This window comes from Mauremys reevesii, linkage group 1 (assembly GCF_016161935.1).
Source record: "Mauremys reevesii isolate NIE-2019 linkage group 1, ASM1616193v1, whole genome shotgun sequence".
Lineage (NCBI taxonomy): Eukaryota > Metazoa > Chordata > Testudines > Geoemydidae > Mauremys > Mauremys reevesii.
The window spans coordinates 335358836-335380163 of record NC_052623.1 but is presented as its reverse complement, the minus strand read 5'-3'; the positions used below and the strand labels follow the sequence as shown (position 1 = coordinate 335380163).

The window sequence follows — 21328 nt, the reverse complement described above, 5'->3', positions numbered from 1 at the left end:
TCACTCAAAAGGTTTCCTGGCCATGTGCAAAAAGCATGCAAAATATTTAGAAAAAATGTGAGGAGTTTTAAACATTTAACCTTACTATCCTATGCATTATTGAACTGCTTAAGAACCTCTTTGCTGAACACCAAGCTTTCAAAGCACACCAGAATCACTGTGGTGATAAGGTCTGAATTCAAAACCTGAAGTCCCATGATCCATGCAAATTAGCAAACATCCACTTACCAATTCTCTTGGACCATATGGCTCACAGAAAGTGACAGCACTGCCATGCATAATTACACCGCACTGCTCTCCAACCTCACAGTTACTACATTCAAACCTGCAGGAAAATCAGAACACATCAAGCTGAAAATTATAAATCATACATCTGGGGCTGTAAGAACCTGCTAAACTGCTAAAAGAAGAACGTTTGATTTTGACACTCAGACAAATGGAACTATTTAGTTATCCCAACACTGCATTTAAAGGGCAATCATGCATGGTAGATGTCTCTATTTAGGAGGGACAAAACCTAAATTTCTGAAAAATGTTTACTTCCCCATCCCACTACTGTCCCTCAAAAAAGCTCTGACAGATTTGAAAGAAGTGCCCCTACTTTATTTTCAAATGTGCTCCTAATTATGGTTTTCCAGCTTAATTTTCTCTGGGGCTATATTCCTTTCATAATATTGACAACTCACTTAATAAACTATATACAAACCCAACATCATACAATCAACAACTTATTTCCATTGCAGAACAAACCAATGGGGAACTATTAAAACTGGACAGGTTGTGTATGTCAGGTAGTGTCATTGTGAGTTATTAAAGATTATGTGGCTACTGATACCTCTTAGGTCTAGAGCTAACTGATCTTTTGCTTTGCTTGCCAAACTGAAAAATTGAAAAAAAAAATTTCAGGTTGACCAAAAACAGTTTTTGGGTGAACCAAAACAGCTGGGTTGAATGAAACATTATCTTTCACAGAAAACATTTTTTTTTCAGTTATTATGTAGCATTTTTTCAAAGACTAAAAGCATGGGGCTTATTTATGGTGTTTCTAGGCAATTGCCTTGGTCATAGTAAATGATGTGACAAAAGGAAACAACAACTAAGGTCACATGTATTTCAAACATTAGCATACTATCAATAGACCATTTTAAACATGTTTCCTGGAGTTGTTTTGTAACACTGGACTAATTTAGTCATCGACTATAATAGATCTTATTTAAATATTTCATATTCTTGCTAACAATACACTGTTACTCATTTTTAAAAAAGGCAACCCTGGCAATTACAGGCCAATAAGCCTAAATTCAGAACTAGGCAAATTGTTTGAAACTATAGTAAAGAACAGAATTATCAGACACATAGACGAATATGATTTGTTGGGCAATAGTCAACATGGCTTGTGCAAAGGAAAATGCCTCACCAATCTATTAGAATTCTTTGAGGGGGTCAACAAACATGTGGACGAGGGTGATCCAGTGGATATAGTGTACTTGGACTTTCAGAAAGCCTTTAAGGTCCCTCACCAAAGGCTCTTAAGCAAATAACCAGTCATGGGATAAGAGGAATGGCCCTCTCATGGACCAGTAACTGGTTAAAAGACAGAAAACAAAAGGTAGGAATAAATAGTCAGTTTTCAGAATGCAAAGAGGTAGATAGTGGTGTTCTCCAGGGATCTGTACAGTGACCTGTGCTGTTCAACATATTCATAAATGATCTGGAAATAGGGGTAAGCAGTGAGATGGCATTTGCAGATTATACAAAATTACTCAAGACAGTTAAACCCAAGGTTGACTGTGAAATGTTAAAAAGGAATCCCACTAAACTAGGTAATTGGGTGACAAAATGGCAGGTAATTTCAAGTAATGTACATTGGAAAACAATACCAACTATACATACAAAATGATGGGGTCTAACTTAGCTGTTACCATTCAAGAAAGAGATTTTGGGGTCAATGTGGATAGTTATCTGAAAACATCTGCTCAATGTGCAGTGTCACTCAAAACAGTTAACCAAATGTTAGGAATCATTAGGAAAGGGATAGATAATCAGACAGAAAATACCATAATGCCCCTATATACATCCCTGGTATGCCCACAGCTTGAATTCTGGGTGCAGTTCTAGTCACCCCATCTCAAAAAAGATATATTAGAATTGTAAAAGGTAGAGAGAAGAGCAACAACAATGATTAAGGGTATGGAACAGTTTCTGTATGAGGAGAGATTAAAAAGATTGGGACTTTTCAGCTTGGAAAAGAGATGACTAAGAGGGGATATGATAGAGGTCTATAAAATCATGACTAGTGTGGCAAAAGTGAATAAGGAAGTGAATAAGTGTCTGTGGTCTGTGGTTACCTGCTCAGAACCAATTGTTGTATAACTTATACTTTGTTTTCCATACCCAATGGATATTTACTCCTTCACATAAAACAAGCACCAGCGGTCACCCAAAAAAACTAATAGCAGGTTTAAAACAAACAAAAGGAAATACTTCTTCACACTATGCATACAGTCAACCTGTGAAACTAGTTGCCAGGGGATGCTGTGAATGTTAGAACTATAACTGGGTTCAAAAGAGAACTAGAAAAGTTCCTGGAAGATAGGCCCATCAGTGGTTATTAACCAAGATGGTCAGGGATGCAAACCCATGCTCTGGTCCCTACATACTGATTGCCAGAAGCTGGTATTGGACAACAGGGGATGGATCACTTAATGATTGCTTATTCTGTTCATTCCCTCTGAAGTACCTGGCATTGGCCACTGGATATTGGGCTAGATGCACCATTGGTCTGACCCAGTTTGGCTGTTCTTAAATATTAGAACAAAAATAAGCATAAAGAAAATCTGAAATAGGTCTAATAAAGTGCAGCTTGGCCAATTAATCACACATCTCCCTACCGCTGAGATTTGTTGCTTTAATCCTAGGACTTCAAATTGGGCCTGATACTATGAGACTCTGAGGTCCTTTTGGGAGGTGCTGATTGTCCTTTGAGGATCTGGAGTGCTAGTGTAACCCACATGCCTAATAGGGAGATATGTCTTGAAAAGATTTATGGGAGAGGGTAGGAATGAGTTGTGTCTGGATCATTGTTGCTAGGCAGATGCACAATTAGCTCTCCACACTCAGAAGTTTCTGGAATTGGGTGAGGCAGTTTTGGGTATGCTCAGTAGGTTCCCTGTTGCTGGACTCAAATTCCATGAGGCATCCGTGGGTTGGGAGAAGCTGAGCCACAGGAGCAGAAAACAGGCTGTTTTCCCCCTAACTCTAAAGCATTTTGCAGCAGGTTAATTATATTAACCCTACAAAAGGGAAACCCGACCCTGAGAGGTCATTGAGTCCAGTCCCCTGCCTTCACTAACAGGACCAAGTACTGTCCCTGACATATGTTTGCCCCAGATCCCTAAATGGCTTCTTTAAGGATTGAACTCTCAACCCTGGGTTTAGGAGGCCAATGTTCAAACCACTGAGCTATCCCTCTCCCTGCAGTGGTAATTATAGAAAAGGAAAATTGGGAAGGGAAACATTTCTTTTATTTTACTTTTATAATTAGAATGTTATTTGATTTTAGCCAAACTAATTTAGTTAAATTGTCTCAGTGTGATTCACCAACTCTTCTCTTATTTAAATATGATGATGGGGAAAGAATCACTTTCATATTGCTATTCTCAGTTTGTATTTTTCTTGTAACAAGTTTTTTTTCCCCTATATACTTCAACTGAGTGGTAGGTTAATTAGTTATCTGACTAGTTAACTGAATGATTTCAGCAGAGGAGGAGGAAGAGTCTGCATGGAATCCAGTTGGAAGTTTCTAGAAGAGACTGGAAGACAAGGGAAGAGAAGATATTGTTGCAGTGCTTCTGACTGAACAGACTGCATAGATTTTGGTGATCCAAGACTGTAACTGAGACTCACGTGAACTCAACCTAAGCTTTTGGGAACTCTGAGTTACTTCTCCCTGTGTTTCTCTAGCAACTGACCTGTTTAGATTTAATTTGTTTTCTTTATGTATGTGGATTATAAAGTAGCCTTATGTTGTAGAAATTAAGTTATTATTTTTCTGTTTCCTTATCATTATAAGATTTTATGAAGTTGGTACTTAAGAATTAAGTTACGGTAATTCCTTTTTTTCTTTTTGGACTTGATTGTAGGGAGGTTGACCCTGTGCACTCCTTGCTGAAAATCCTCAGTGACTGAATTCTGGGTCTCCATGTGCATTACTATGGAAGTTGGTTTTAGGCAGTAGGAGAAAGGCACTGAAGTAAACTCTAGCCCACCCAAAGGTTACAAATGCACCTGAACAGACAGGGACTTGAGGATTGCTCAGAGCTCACCTGATTTCTTTTTGAGGAATATTGCAGCAGTTACTTATGAAATAATTTAGTGTTATTGAATATTGTTATTGAATTTGTACACTGTATTAATATTGTTAAGATAATGGAAACTTGTGCACAATTTGGGTTAGATCACTATAGGACCATTTTGATCAGTGAGGTGTCCCCTTATTGTACAGCAGAAGTTAAGAGGGCTGTTAGAAATTTTGGTCATGTGACTAATATGAGGCAGGTGAACAAAAATATATGATATTTTTTGAATTTGAAGACCCTGTTTCTGTGAAACACATAGGGAGGAACTGTGTGTTGTGGAAGCTAGAGCAGAAATGGGATGAGACTCGTATTCATTTTCAGGTTTTGCCATTTATATCCACTGGTTCTGTGCCCAGAGTACCTCAGTGCAGGGATCAGGGATATTCTCTGTATTTTGACACAGGATTCAAGATTGGGACACGGGATGTGGTTACACCTGTGGGTGATAGATAGACTAGGTGGTTAACAGATGCTACACCTGTTACGGACGGAGGTCCAGTAGGAATCTCTACGCCTGCTGAGAGTCTCCCTCTTGACATGCAACATCTTTGTTAGACCAGGTGCTGAAATCTACCAGTGGAACTGTGACTAATGTGGAATTTAAACTGAAATGTTTTTTGGGTAATTCACCCAGACCCCGTGGAGAAATAGATTATTTTATCTGGTGAGCATAAGTCAAAGTGATATTGAAGATAGTGAAATTTCTGACGTGTCCAAACCATCGCAGTCGTCTTTCTTGATTCTTCTGTAACAGTTTTATTTCTTGCCCTAGCCATTTTTTCTCTCTTCATTTTTTATTTTTGTACTCTTTAAACTCTCAAGTATTCTCTTCCACCAGGTTCTAGTTCTTTGTCTCAAGGTTTGATCTTTACCTCTTTCTCTTGTCTTCCAATTGTCATATTTTTTGTCTTCTCTCTTTTTATCTTCAAGCCAAATTTTCTGCTTTCCCAATCTACCTTGTCATTTATTCTCTGTAAATCCTCCTTGGCCAATGCAGTGAGGTCAATATCACCTGCGAATCTAAAGTTATGCTCTGTCCTACCACATAATATGACTCCTCCTGTTTCATCTCTCAATGCTACAGCCATTACTGCCCCCAGTACTCAGTTAAACAAATCTGGTGATAGCATGCATCCTTGTCTAACTCCTGTGGTCATCCTGAACCATTCCATCCATTTCTTGTGTACTCTCACCTTATACACTGTCTTGTTGTAGATATTTTCTGTCAGCATGATCAGTTTTTTGGGCATGTCATACATTCTTATAACTTGCTACAACTCTTTCTGACAAATGCTATTGAAAGCCATCTTGAAGTCCATAAAGTAGTTGCAACAGGTTCAGTTGTGTTCTATGTACTTCTCCAATATCTGTATTATCACAAATAACTGATCTGTTGTACTTCATCCTGGTCTGTATCCTGCCTGTTCCTCTGTAAGTGCCACATCTACCTATCTCTTCATTCGCCTCAGCAATGTCTTGGTGAATGCTTCTCCCAGCACATTCGGTAATCTGATTCCTTTGTAGTTCCTGCATTCACTTTTACCTCATTTTTTATAGACTGGTTCTATTATCACCTTCCTCGATTCATTTGGCATTTGCTCTTGTTCGTAAATCTTGCTGGACAGCTTGTGCATCACCTTTACTATATGTTCCTCACCTGCTTGCAGCAGCTCTGTGGTTGTCAATTCCCAGCACCTTTTTCTTTTTCAAACTTTCTATCAGGATCTTTATTTCTTCTAAGAATTTTGATATCTGCTGTCCCTCATTTGTGCTGGGAAGTTTCTCCAGGACCACTTCAACCTACTCTGGTTCTGCACATTGTACAGCTGTTCAAAATTTCATTCCATTGCTTATTCTTTGATTGTTCATCCTCAATTACTTGTCCATGATTGTTTTTCATCGCTGACATCTTCACCTCATATGTCTCATTCAGTTCTCTTATCTTGTGATACAACTGTGTTGTACTTCTCTTCACACAATTTTCTGCTTTGCATATCCAGGTGTTTGTCTCTTTCTGCTTTCTGTTTTATCTCTTTGGTCAGCCTTTTGTACTCATCTCTTAGACTTACACCCTCCTATTCTCCTTCATCATCCTACGCTTGTCACGCAACTGCAGCACTTCAACCATTATCCAATTGGTTTCTTTGTAGTCCAATACTTGTTCAGTCACTCTCGTAATCCCACTTTATATACTATTACATGTCTCGTCAACAGTCATTTCTTCTTTCACCAGAGATTTGCTGAGGACTTCACATATACTTGTACTATTATAGCTGCACTGGATTTGATACTGAATCTCGCCTTCAACATATCAGTAGATAAATGCCATAAGAGGCTGGCTTACCTTTGGCTTTAGAACCAATGCAACTCTGTCCTGGCATCCACCATTTTCTTTTCTTGATGTCATTATCCTATGTTCATCATGATACAATTCTCCTTCCCAACTCATTTTGCATAGACTGATGATTTCTCATAATGTTCAACTTATGCATCATTACCACAAGTGCTCCAGCCTGGATCAACTTGTGAGCAGGCATAACGCTATCCCAACAGATGGCTATAAGCACAGTTGGCAAAAAGACTGTCCATGAGCATCACATGGAGTTGTTTATGGCACAGTAGTTAAGACATTCAAATTGCTGTCTGTTCTGAGTTATGGGCCAGTGAAAACAAGCTATCCGGCTATTGATGGATCCACTTCCTATATACATATATATATAAAATGCTTGTTCATCCACATGAAGACAGTTCTGAGTCCTGGTGAATTGGTGGTTAGTGTTTCATGCAGCCGCACATTGTCATTTATCAGTTCTTCTGGCTTCCCATGAGAACTCTCCTGAGGTAACTGAAATAAGGTTCTTTATTGTAGCTGACTTTCTGAAGAACAGAACAACTTTGTGAGAACACAGTGCCCTGCAGATTTATGAGTGTTAAGATGTACTGAGTGATTGATGTTAGATTTTCAGATGCTTTTTCTGGATGTGGTGAATTATTGATTGGTTTTGTTATTCTCAATCTCTTCACATTTGGCCCTGGATCAATTCATTGTAGGGCTGGCTTTGTTTCACCAAAGTCCATTACAGGAGTCAAAGATGACCTCATCTCCCCTTAAGGTCAGGTTCAGTTCTGTTTTCCAAAACAATGTGAGATATTATACAAGAAAGTAGTTTTTCCTCTATACAATCACATTAAGGTACTCTTAGCAATTCATATTGCTGCAGCTTAATAAATCATTATGACGGAATAATTATGTAAGCTGGTGCAACTCCTATTGACTTCATTATGACTCCTGTCCACTTACACCAGGGTTGAATTTGGCTTATAATTTTATTTTTCTTTAAAATGCAGGGAAGGAGTGTATGAGGGGAAGTCAGAGTATTATCAGGAGAAAGGCATAGGAAGGGAAGGTAGAGAATATTTGTTTTGTGTCTTTCCAATGATTCTTCTGAAAAAGAATGTATCATGTCTATGGATTCCAGCATGCGTAGAAGATAGGAATAAGAAAAAATCAATTTTAGGGGACTTTTGGACATTTCTGACCAGCTTGGAGTGGTGTCATATCTATAATAATGGTACATTAGTGTCCACAAAATACACAGATCAAACTGTTTTCTTTATTTGTGAGTTTCAATATTCCATTCCATAATAAAAATAAGACAATCCAGAAGCTATCAGTATATTCGGGAAATTAACAGAAGCCAGACTGAGAGTCAGGAATCCTGATACATTTTCATTACTCTTTACTGTTCTATGACCTTGGGTAAGTTACTAAAGTGAAAATTTCCCCCAAGTGTCCACTAATATTGAGTTTCTTGATTTCTGGGTGCCTAATTTAAAGCATATAGGGTCTCATTATTGGGGTGCTAAGCACCTACAGCTCCATTTGAAGTCAGTGAAAGCTACAGGTGCTCAGTATCTATGAAAATCAGATTCTAAGTGTTTCAAGTTTAAGATCCCAAAATTAGTGCACCCAGAATTAGCAGACACTTCTGAAAATTTTGGCTTAAACATCTCTTGTGGCTCAGTATCACACATTTCTAAGATTGGGATAATACTAACCTGACTTGGAGGGTTATCTTGAGACTTAATGAATATTAATCGAGTACTTCAAAATTCTCATAAGAGATTTACTATAAAAGAGAAAAGTAGTATTACCCTTCTGAGTTAAAGTCACGTGGTTTCTGACTGCATCCAGATTACCAAGAAAATCCATCATTCAGTCAGTCACTGCTGATCACATACTAAATATATTTATGTACAATTTGGATAAACTGACAGAGATATTGTGACACAAAGTTCTTCTGTAGACAACTTGTTTTAAATAACAAAATCATTTCCTTTTATATCAACTTCATGTAACTTCATGTAACCTCAGCAAAGTAAATGTATTATGCCATTTTTGCTCAACTACGTTGCTGATATGATTATTCTGCTTGATTATAAGCATTATATTTTTATTTTCTGTCCCCATGTTTTTGTTTTTCATAGCTCAGCTCCTGCATGAACCCTTGCTATGTATGTGTAGCAGGGCAGCATTGTCTATAAATATAGTGTAAGGAATACTCATGCACGAGTAAGAGGATAAGCTAGATGACCTAACCAGTCTTTTCTCTCTCTAATTTCTAAGATACTATGAATATAAAGTGGTTCAGCTGCTCAGATACTTTTCTTCCATAATCTCATCTGTGAAATATATTGTGAAGAACTCTGGATAGCTGTCCTCCTAATAATCTGATCATTCATCTTCTTTAGGATTATTTTCTCATAAGAAGTATGAGTAATCCTGATCCCAAATCTTCATGTTCCGTTTGAAATATATTGCTCCAGAGTTAATTGCTCAGCAGCTTGACAGAAATATATGGACAGTAAAATAATTGATGTGTATTTCTCTAGATCATCGTTATCCTCTTGCATGTATAGAAATAAGAACACTCCAATTTGCTGTGCTTCATTTCCTCTTGGTGCAAACAGTAATGCTAATTCCTTATACCATTTGTACTGTCCTAGCTAGGTGTGTCCCTTTGCATAGTCTTAGCTACTTCCTTGCCTTATGTCTTCATTCAACTTTCTCTTCATTTCTTTTGCTTGGTGTCACTATTGATACATGTTCATCTAGATGTCTTTTCTGCAGAGCTCACATTGCTCTCCTCTGCTCTCTACAAATGCCTCTGTTCATTTCTACTCTTTTCTCGTTGTGCTGAAGGACAAACATCTGTTGATACCTTGTCCCCATTTGTCATCTTGTTTTCTACCAGCTCCTTGTTTCCTTCTAGATTACACTAGATTGCTGACATTATATTGCCTCATGTCTTCTATGATCCTAGAAATGTAACGGGGATAAACATCTCAAACTGTCACATAAATCTTTTTGAAGTTTCATTCTTGGCTTTACTGCAATTTGGAGATCGTTTTAGGACCTTTGTCTCCTTTCACAGAACTTTCATCCACCTCTTCGCCACTGGAAATATCACAATACCTGAACACTTCATTTCTCACAGGCTATGGATAAGAGTTGGAGTCTGTTTCTTAGTGATTGATTTCATATGCTCAGCTTTTCTTCATGTCATCTTCTAAGAGGGTTTTTTTTTTTAGTAAGTGATTGCTGTTATGAGTGTTGATGTGATTTGAGATGAAACACAGTTTCATGCTGGTAATGAGAGCTGTTGGACTTGAGCCAGTAGCAGCTTTTATTTTAAATCATTTTTTAATTTACTGAATGTACCCATGAGTATGCTGCTTATCTTGAGCAGCCTACTGTTTGAATGAGAACTTTTGTACAGCACAGGATAGATCACTGACAGCAGGTGTTCTTGACTAATTTATAGATCTTAGAGGTTTTTCCTCTTTCCAGTTTTCTTGTGTTGAAGTTAAAGCATTGCTCTTAAGTTAACAAAAAATGTTGTTCTGGATCTGCTTTCTAATTTGGTAGCCTGTTCTGGTTATTTAGCACTTTGCTATAACATTCTCCTCAGGGAAAGTTCGAATGTTGTGCCATAGGGTCACTATCACTGCTATAAAGAGTACACAAATACTAGCTGTAACGTCCCTTATTTAGTCTTGGTGTGTGTATAGAAATTTATCTTACTTGCACTATCCCTTTCCAACACATGTGAGGAGATATAAATCAATAGGCAGTAACAGCCAGATCAGTCCAATGCTCCAGGATAAAATACAGTTATTTCATGTGAGGCTTCTACAAGTGAGGAAGTGACATGCTCAATTTCTACAGGGTCTCATAAAATTAGATACACATAGCCATGAAATGGCCTATCTGTGCACTTGTACTATGTACTATGCATCCCTGGCTGCAGTTGTACATGCCACGAAGGCACTCTGGATGGCTGGGGCAGCATCAAGCACATCCAAGTCAGAGTTGCTATTTAGGGATTTGGGAAGAATAGAGAATAGAAAGCATGATAAACCTCTTTTCATCTTTACACAAATAATGGCTACAACTAATTATTAGTGGGGCTTAGTCTCACTAGCCCCTAGTGACCAGCCCCCACTAGAGTATCCTGTGCATGCAAGGCAGCTGCTACTACATTCTGAGCAGAGCAAATCAGGGAAAGAATGGGACTGGAAATACTGCAGTTGCAGTTACAGCAATTGTTTATGATAAAGAGAGGATCTCACCAGCTGCTGGGGAAAAATGCGATTTTAGGGTAGTTGGCATAAACGGTTAGTAATCCCTGACTTAACTCCAGCTACACAGTCAAGGAAGAATGAGCTTTCTGAATTAAGCAGGTCTTCACTGAAGGGAGTGTCTCTGGAGAAATCCTCTATGCAGCAAAGTGCAGGATATCTTACAAGAATTACTCTTTTCCCCTTACATTTTTTCTAACTTAATTTATTGTTGCTGAAAGGTGTCAGGCTTATTATTATTATTTGTAGTGGTACCAAAAGGCCTGTGAAGAATCAGGGCCCATTGGACAGATGTATTGTACGAGATAGACATCACAATGAAGACTAGAGTCCTTTATCCAAATATCAGCTATGGCACTAGTGCAAAGTCCCAACACACTGCCACACCACTATGTCTCAAGGTTATTAGAGGGACCAAATCTAGGGGACTGGAGTTCAGTCCATGGCCTGTCTGTTGAGACTGCTAAGAAGCAAGGATGGATTTATGAATAGGGCCCAGTGGATAAATAAGTTATGGAGGCTCCCAGTAGCTAGGCCCTCTGTGAGTGATGAGACATCTGTTGGGGGAAATAATGCCTTCTCTCATTTCTTTCCTTTAAGTCTATTTAACACACTGAAGCTAAAAGTATCTTCATTGCCTGCTACTCTGTATCCCATTATAAAGCCCCTGATCTATCCATTCCCATGAAAAATGAGATATTTATATGTTGAGATTCTAGATTCTCATTGCACCTGCCCAGAATTCTAAAGGAGAACATACAAAATGTAACTAAAAGAAAAAGAGATAGCATTAGAAAAAATATCTGCAACAGACAGATATCTGTGAAATTCTTATAAACTACAATCTGGATACATAAAAAGGTGAAACTCTGAAAGATGTCGACAGGAGGAAAACAACACATAGCAGACTGTAATAAAAAAAGAAAAATTAAGTCAGATCTCCAACAGGGAAAATATACTTCAGAACCAGCCATAAACACAAATAGAACTAAAGCAATCACTGTTCATCAGATAAAACGCAGAATTTGAATTGTATGAAAGAAGCTTTGCATTTGTCAGGAGTTTCACTGAACAAAACAAGTTAACCCACCAAAATATTTCTCTGTCTTGAAGGAAACACAACCTATAAGGTGAGTAGTATTAATTGAATGGGGCGGTAAATGGCAGGGACCGTTATTAATAATCCCATCCAAATAAAGGACTGGAGGGAGGAAGGGGCAGCCAAGCTAATTGCTGGTGCCCCCTTGTGGCGGATGTCCAATGCAGGTACTCCATAGGGAGGGGATACAGTAATCAGATAAATGATTTGATAAAGGATTTAAAGGAGCTGTTTGTTAAAGAAGCAGAATGGGGGTGGGTGTGTTGGGGTGCCTAGACTGGCATGGCCATGAACCAACCCACCCCCACTCCCCTTATAGCCCACCTTAACCCTCATTTCAGGGGGGATGGTAAGGTCCCAGCAGTGGGTTGGCTGGGGACCAGGATGGAAAAAAATTAGGGGAGGCTGACGGAAGCCCCCAGGTAGCTATTGAAATGATCATGGAGTTACCTGCACTATACACTTTTATCTGCCAGGTAGTTGCAGACATCTAATAATAAAGTTAACGCCTAATTAAACCACATCCAGTGTATCCTGTCTTTATTCCGGTACAGCTGCACAATGTTCATACTTAAAATCTTTCTCCTAAGACTGATATTATAATATAGGGTATTAGCTTGTACCCAGGAGAATTATAGTTTACTGGGTTGTGCTAGTGCCATGACTCCCTTTGGTATCATAGTGTGGCCCTGATAGTGTGGTAATGCTACTCCCAATCTTCCTCTCCTGGTTCCATATAAATACCCGTTTACCGGATAGTGGGTTTGTGACATTACATGAAAGACATCCCTTTAACAAGTCATTATTAAGTGACAGAATTGTGACATTACAATGGCTTGGTGAAGCTGTGTTTGTACCTGTAGAGGTTGAGGGATGAAGGACACATGAGACTATTTTATATAGATAAATATATATAACATTTTGTTATGTATCAATACAGTAATTTGCCCTTGTCAAGAGTGATCTTGCAATCTAAGAACATTTGCATGTTAGTGCCTATGGTGTACTGTAAAATGGGAATTTATAATGGAGTCTTGTGGCTTTAAGAGCCAAAGTACAGTAGCAGTATCTCTGGGATACACTTGTAAAAGAGAGCTTTATTAATAATTGCTGATTTGTTCCCAGTTATAAGGCAGATATACAATTGTTATAATTACTTACCTCATTTGAAGTTACAGTGTGAATCATCTCAATGTCATCCATCTCACATTTATCTTTGCATAAATGTCATCATTATGTATAGAGAGACAAGGTGGGGGAAGTAATATCTTCTACTGGACCAATAGAAGTTACACACTTAGCCACTCCCTCAGAAGTTGGTCCTAAAAAGATATTACCTCACCCACCTTGTCTCTTTAATATCCTGGGATCGACCTGGCTACAGCTACACTGCATAACATTATGCATACACATCTAGACAAATTCTGGTCCCACTTCAAGGTAATAGGAAAAACTCCCATTAACTTCAGTGGGAGAAGGATTTGCTTGATTATGGGTAATGATGTTGCATCTGTTTAAAACTATGGTTTTTATTTCACACAAAATATAAACTGAACTTTAAATTACTAAGGATACAGTGACACCACTCAAAGGAAGAATGATTTGGTGGCTACGGCACTGGGCTATGACTCAGGAGAGCTGGGTTCAGTTTGCAGCTCTGCCACAGATGTCCTTGGTAAGTCACTTAATCTCTCAATACCTGAGTTCCACACCTGTATAATGGGGATTGTACAGCCTTTCTCCAACCGTTTGGGTGAAATTCTGGCTCTGTTGAAGTCAATGTTAATTTGCCATTGATTGCCATTGGGGTTAAGATTTCACCTTTTGTCTTTTTAGTTTATATAAGTTGTGATCCTGCAAAGACCAACACACTTATTTAACTTTGCATATTTTGAGTAGTCCCACTGAAGTCCCCTAGGTGCTACCATAATACAAATACATAACCATAATAATAATCAAAGCATATTCGCTTCCTAAAACAAATGTAAAGGGAAGGAGAGACCTGAAACTTACCACATACTGGGATTCAATTCTAGCTGATGATAAGAGTCAAAGTCATCTCGTAGGATAATGCTGTCACTATGCATTTCAGCTAAAAAAAGAAATAAAGCACTGTAGGAAAGAATTCCAGTGTAATGGTCCATTTTGCTAACCAACCCTGACAATGTGTTGCCTTACCTAGAGCAAAAGTATTTCAGAATTGTAATGTAAAAAGAACAAACCTAATAAATCAAACATCAGCTTTAAGCATATAAGTGTTGTAATGCAGGATTTTCTGGGGAAAAGTTTCTTATGGTAGTGGTCTGGTCTCAATTCATTCACTCTGGATGTAACATAAACAAACAGATTTTATAGGATTCAAAACAAATGTTTTAAGGGACTGTGCTCCAAACTCCCCTTCACACTGAATCTTGTTTCTAAATACAGAGTTGGAAAAATTCCTGCATTGACAGAGAGATGGACTAGGTCAGGGGTAGGCAACCTATGGCACACGCGCCAAAGGCGGCATGCTAGCTGATTTTCACACTGCCTGGGTCCTGGCCACCGGTCTGGGGGGCTCTGCATTTTAATTTAATTTTAAATGAAGCTTCTTGAACATTTTAAAAACCTTATTTACTTTACATACAACAATAGTTTAGTTATATATTATAGACGTATAGAAAGAGACCTTCTAAAAACGTTAAAATGTATTACTGGCACACAAAACCTTAAATTAGAGTGAATAAATGAAGACTCGGCACACCACTTCTGAAAGCTTGCTGACCCCTGGACTAGATGATCTAACACAGGGGTGGCCAATGTGAGCCTGAGAAGGAGCCAGAATTTACCAATGTACATTGCCAAAGAGCCACGGTAATACGTCAGCAACCCCCATCAGCCTTCTCCCACCCCCGCCACCTCCAGCACACCGGCAGCCCTGCCAATCAGCACTTTGCCCTCCTGCTTGCTGCAATCAACTGTTTTGCAGTGTACAGGTGGCTCTGTGATGGAGGGGGGAGGAGCAAGGGTGCAGCAGGCTCAGGGGAGGGGACAGGAAGGGGTGGGAGCCTTGGGGAAAGGGCTGGAGTGGGGGCAGGGCCTGAGGTTGTACAGTGGAAAGTTGGCACCTGTAGCTCCAGCCCCAGAGTCAGCACCTATGCAAAGAGCCGCATATTAACTTCTGAAGAGCTGCATGCGGCTCCGGAGCCACAGGTTGGCCACCCTGATCTAATAGGTATTTTACATCTCTAATGTCCATAGACTTGATTCTGGTATGACACAAGTTATTCAACAGTGTAAATCCACTGAGTTCAATGGAGTTACTCTGGATTACATCAGAGTAAGTAAAATCAGAATCAGAATCCATGATTCTTAGTCTCCTGTGAAGGTACTTAGGAGTATATTAATAGTTAGTGATGTTAATTTTTTTTTACATATTGCTCTATAAGCATTGAACACCAGTTTTTCCCCTAGATTTGCTTTGTGGACCAAATACAGTATATTTCTGCCCAAATCAAACTCTCTGTGGTTTTCAGCCTTTATATTTACCGTTTCTCTTCTGTCATTTTGGAAAAGTTATGCTGACATAAATGGACAGATATCCTTGATACCCTTTGTCATGCCGAATAGTGTAGTACTCCACAGATAGTCCCACTGAAGTGAATGAGACCACAGTGGAATACGGTACTACTCAGCGGGAGCAAGGGTATCAGAATCCGGCCCAAACTGATAAACACATGATGGAAAAGCCTTCGATGCATTCCCACATTTTAAACGTTTTGGAAATGATAAGCCTGATCCTGACATCACATGGTTTTACATCAGTATAACTCCAATCACTTCAGTGGTATTATTCCTGATTGACATTTGCGCAAATGAGATCATAATTAGACTCTGTGGGCATATCCAAAAATACTTTTTTTAAAGCCAGCAACAAATAAGTATGATCACTGGAGAGTACTGAACATTGGGACACACAGCCTTATAGTCATGGAGGTCTCTCTTTTTTAAGCTCTATTTTAGGTCTTGACAGGCACAGAGTGACACCTGTTAGGTCCATCTCTCAACTGTGTTAAACAGAACACACAAAACTAGTCAGAAAATAATCTGTTTTGATATTCAGTCAGATCAGGAATTCAACTAGAACACAGAACAATTGTATCTTTTTCTATTTGTTTTCATAGCACATAAAGCCAGACAGTGGCCTATTGCTCCTGTGCTGACATAAAAGAGTAATAAGCAGGCTAATGTGCCCCTTACTCCCTTGTGCCAGTGTGTTATGCCACATGGATTGGAAGGAGTGGGAGTGGACGGAGTCTTGACTATCCTTCCCACAATTTACCCAGCAACACAGTTAATGCAGCAGGTTAGGAGTTGTACGATTCCTCACGTATAGATCTTTTGTAGTTTGCTCCCTCCCTGAAGCAGCAGGAAGAACAGGTGCACAATCTTCCTACCGGGCTGCTCCAGGGATGGTGCATGAGCACAGTATCTCTTACTACAGCCTAAATCATAAACTGATAATCTAGCCTATAATTAGAGAGGAAAGTTATGAGACACCATGTATTCATGCTGCAAGAACTCAGAGCCAATAAGCAAGTGACAATGAAAAAATCATGATAAATAGCAAATCAACCAGAACTAGATTTAATTTGATCCCTTTTAAATGAGTCTCATATTTATTTGAATTTCCCCAAAGCAACAATTTCTATGTGACTTTACAGGTTATTTATGTATAAAAAAACTAGTGATTTCAAGTTATGACAATAATAGTAAACACTTTTAGCACATACCTAGATGAGGATGCAATGAGGCTTCTGTTGGAGCTGAGGAAAATAAAGACACATAATATGTGAATTTTGACTAAAATAGGAATTAAATACTGTATTTAAATTCTGTATAGTGTAAAATATCTTGTAATAGCATACATGTTATTAAGTCAATTATACTGAAGTTTTAATTTATGAAGAACAGGGTATAAATTAAATAATATGATAAAAACAAACATCTAGAAAATGATGGTAGAATTGTTCTCTACTTAAAAGAAAAGTCAATAAGTACACTAAATATCAGTTACAAGCAGTTTTACCTGTAGACAAAGAGAGAACATTTTTAAAGTGGGGCTAGGAGACATAACTAGAAATAACTGGAAGATATTAATACAGGAAAACATTAAGTTGAATATCAGCAAAAAATTCCCGAGATTGAGATCTGTTAGGTTATGGAATAGTTGCCCATGATAAGAAGCAAAAGAACGCACTCTTGGGTCATTTAAACTTCACTATACTGTACAAAGAATTGCAAAATAATATTATAAGGGCTGACTTTGGCCCTGATTCAGCAAAACACGTAATAATACGTTTAACATTAAGCAAGTGCTTAAGTGCTTTGCAGAATTATGTCCTTCATAGGTCTTTTCCATCTGTGATTTCCATCATACAATAAAATATATTTTAAAAATCCAGTGCATGGTTGTGGCCTATGTGAAATTTAAAATTGTTATGAGATTTTGATCTTTTACTAACACTATGTAATGATAATCCAAAACTAAACCAGAGAAGATTCAGCATTTGTTCCTCCTAGCACAGAGACAGACTAGGCAGCTGAATCTGAGCATTCTTATCCAGAAAGCATGTAGAAAACTCCTTGCAGAGAAGAAGAGCTTGACTCTTACTATAGAAACGTCCTGAATAAACCAAGTTGTTCACCACATGGAAAAATTTTGCAGATTGGGACTTTGCTGATACAATGGTAGAGGAAAATCAATCTTTCTTCATTTGCTGTACAGATATGGTATGGATTAAAAAACACTTTATGCTATAAATGGTCAGACTCAGAACAAGACTTGTAAAAGCAGCAAAGAGTCCTGTGGCACCTTATAGACTAACAGACATTTTGGAGCATGAGCTTTCGTAGATGAATACCCACTTCGTCGGATGCACCCACGAAAGCTCATGCTGCAAAACGTCTGTTAGTCTATAAGGTGCCACAGGACTCTTTGCTACTTTTACAGATCCAGACTAACACGGCTACCCTCTGATACTTGAGAACAAGACTTCTGTCACTGACATTGTAGCCATTTTCTTTCCCACATCATTAGATGCAGGATCATCAGTAGATAATAAATACCTGTGAGGACACAGCTGGGGAAGCGGATGTTTAGAAGCCACTGTATTGCTGGTCACTGACACAAGATTATGATAATGTAGTATTAGGCCATTGATGTAGTGATCAATTGGCTGAGCAGGATTTCTCCCCAGTGTCATCTGAATTTAAACAGGTCATTAGCTATTGAGAGCAAACCAATAAAATGGGTTCTGTGCTCCAAGTAGAGAGATAGACCCTAAACTGAAAATGAAGATAGGAGGCCTAATTCTCATTCACTCTTAGGCTATGTCTACACTGCAAAGTGAAGGTGTGATTGTAACATGGATAGGCATACCCATATTAACTTTAATTTAGCTTTGGCCTGCTAAACCCAGGGTTGTGAGTTCAGTCTCTGAGGGGGCCACTTGGGGATCTGGGGCAAAATCAGTACTTGGTCCTGCTAGTGAAGGCAGGGGGCTGGACTTGATGACCTTTCAGGGTCCCTTCCAGTTCTATGAGATAGGTATATCTCCTTATATTATATTATTAATAACAACAGTGGATGTGGTGGTACAGGCTTCCACATGAGCTAAAAACCGGACTAACAAGCCCTCCAGGGACCCTTTGCAGTGTAGACATACTCTAAAGCTCCTGTTAATGAGCCTTATTGTAAATGAGAATGCAGCCATGATGTCTTGAAAAATGTTGTATTGAAAAAAAAATTATGCTATCTTAAATTATGTAAATAGTAAAAAGGTAGCCTAGGCTCAATCCTGCAACCCCAAGGCTACATCTACACTTGAAGCTGGGAGTGTGATTCCCAGCTCAAATGCCCATACTTGTGCAATCTTAGTGTCTAAAAATAGTAACGTAGTCAAGTAGCATGGGCAGCGGTGAGTGGTGTCATGGGCTAGTTGACCGTACCGCATTGGTACATACTCAGAGCAGCGAGCTCATGCCACTGCTTGCTGGTGCCTGCATTACCTGCAGCTACATTACTGTTCTTAGTGCACTAGCTCGATGAGAGCTATCACAAGTATGTCTACTCAAACTGGGAATCATACCCCAAGCTCTAAGTGTAAACATAGCCTTAAACACATAAATCCCATTGACTTCGGTGTGTCTCTTTGTGTGTGGACAAGGAATTCAGGATTAGGTTCCTAAGAGGCTCAATAAAATAAAAGCACAGGCTTTTCAATTATATACACAACACACTGCAAAACAAATCTAGTTGTAACAATGGACTGCCCATTATACCAAACTCATGATAATTATGCATATTAGCACAACTAATTATTAATTTCAAAAACAAAATGTGGAGTTAGACAAACACTAAATGTAGAACAAAATACTTTTGTGACAAATAAACATTGTTGAGGGGGACTACATTTACCACTTCTCTAATGTATCCAAATGCTTATGTATTTTTGCCTCAGGTATCCCTTCACCTAATTTGTCATTCAAATTCCTCAGCTAAAGATGACAAATTACACAAGGGCTATGAATTTACCATTTAATGAGTGATGAACCTAGACTTTCATCTCCCCAGGAATAATTTCTTTATTACATTTTATATTTTATTGCAATACAGCACTGTTTTGACCTTCAGGTATTATAATTAAGGTCCCAAAATGTTATAAATTTGGAGCATCACACAGAATTGATTGCAGTGGTTTTCTAGCTATTCTCAAATCTTCCTTTTTTATCAGTCCAAAGGATTACTTATTTTAAAGCAATGTAAATTATACGCAGGCTGATACTGCACAGCTGAGAGGAAAATTAAGTCTCCTCAAGTTATTTCACTAAAGTTCAACAAAATAGCATATGCTCCAAAACAAAGTAATAATATAGAACCATGAAAAATTCCTACTTATTTTTTCAAAGTATCATAAACTATAATAAACTTGACAAATGAGAGGGAAAAAAGAGTATTTAATATTTATTTAAAATTGTGATTCTCAGTTAACAAAGTTCTCAGTTCACTTGCATCCGAAGAAGTGGGTATTCACCCATGAAAGCTCATGCTGCAAAACGTCTGTTAGTCTATAAGGTGCCACAGGATTCTTTGCTGCTTCCTCAGTTAACAAATCCCCCTCAGACCCTTCAAGTGGGTAGCTTGAAATGCATATGGCATATGTGTGTGGATTAAAAATGCATATAGCTTCGATGGGGATGACATTATCTTTTTTAAAAACTATGTAAATGCGTTGATTATACATTTAAATAACAATTAATATAAATAATAAATAGTCATAGTGCCTAGACAGTGCTTTACCACACATGAATTGTGCCATGCAAAGAATAGAGTCACACTGCCCAATAGTGCTTAGGCATGAGCAGGTACAATACAGAACAATACAAGGAAAAGGAGGAGGCTTGCTATACAATGATCGGTAACCTTTTCCAAGTGTAGGGGGCAGCATTGCAGAAGGCACATAGTAAGGAGTGATTGAAGGAGAGAAAGGAAGTTGTGCTGCAATCATGAGCAACACAAAAGGAATAAAAGGGAGTGGTGGAGCCAATGAAGTCAAATATATAAGAAAGGACCGAATTACAGAGTCCTTTGAATTAACAGTTTGAATTTTATGTGGACAACAAGTGGAAGCCAGCACAAAGACACAAGTAAGGGGAAGACGTTATTACATCATCAGGAAAGGAACCAGTGTTTTGGATGAACAGGAGAGAAGAGAAATGGGAAAGGGGAGATAAGATAGTGAGAAACTGCAGTAGCTGACATGTTAACTAAATAAAAGTCGGCACTACCCAGAACTGAACTGCTAACAAAACACAAATTAAATGTGACTATGTCCCACCAGTGCAGACTAGAGACACCTGAAAGTGGGTAGGCAAAAATGACATGTACAGGAAGGTTCAGAGCCTGTCTACAGCAGCAAGTAAACATCAGAGTGTATATAACTCAAAACAGGCTAGGCAAAGCCTACTATAAGGAGCCGCCCATAATCCTCGCTTTTACAAGCAAAATCCTTAGTAAACGAATGGACTTTGTGCTGAGCTTTTATAGCTAACAAATTTAGACTCTGTTAGATCAAAAGGGGAAGTGAGGTACTGGGTCATCAGCTCTTCTAGGAAAACGTCTTGCCCAGAATTTCAAATCCAGGGACTGTTAGCTGCAGCACATCAGTTCCTCACAAAGGGGCATATG

At 38.6% G+C, this 21328-nt stretch overlaps 1 protein-coding gene across 2 annotated transcripts in view; it reads right to left on the bottom strand.

Annotated features, from left to right (window-relative positions):
- Positions 1-21328, bottom strand: part of RELN (reelin) — a 444047-nt gene that overhangs the window by 244848 nt on the left and 177871 nt on the right. For both annotated transcript variants that reach the window (XM_039517535.1, XM_039517540.1), the window contains exons 5-7: positions 16872-16904; positions 14113-14191; positions 229-325 (exon numbers count right to left, since the gene is read on the bottom strand). In XM_039517535.1, coding sequence (XP_039373469.1) covers positions 229-325; positions 14113-14191; positions 16872-16904 — 209 coding nt within the window. The remainder of the gene's footprint in view (positions 1-228; positions 326-14112; positions 14192-16871; positions 16905-21328) is intronic.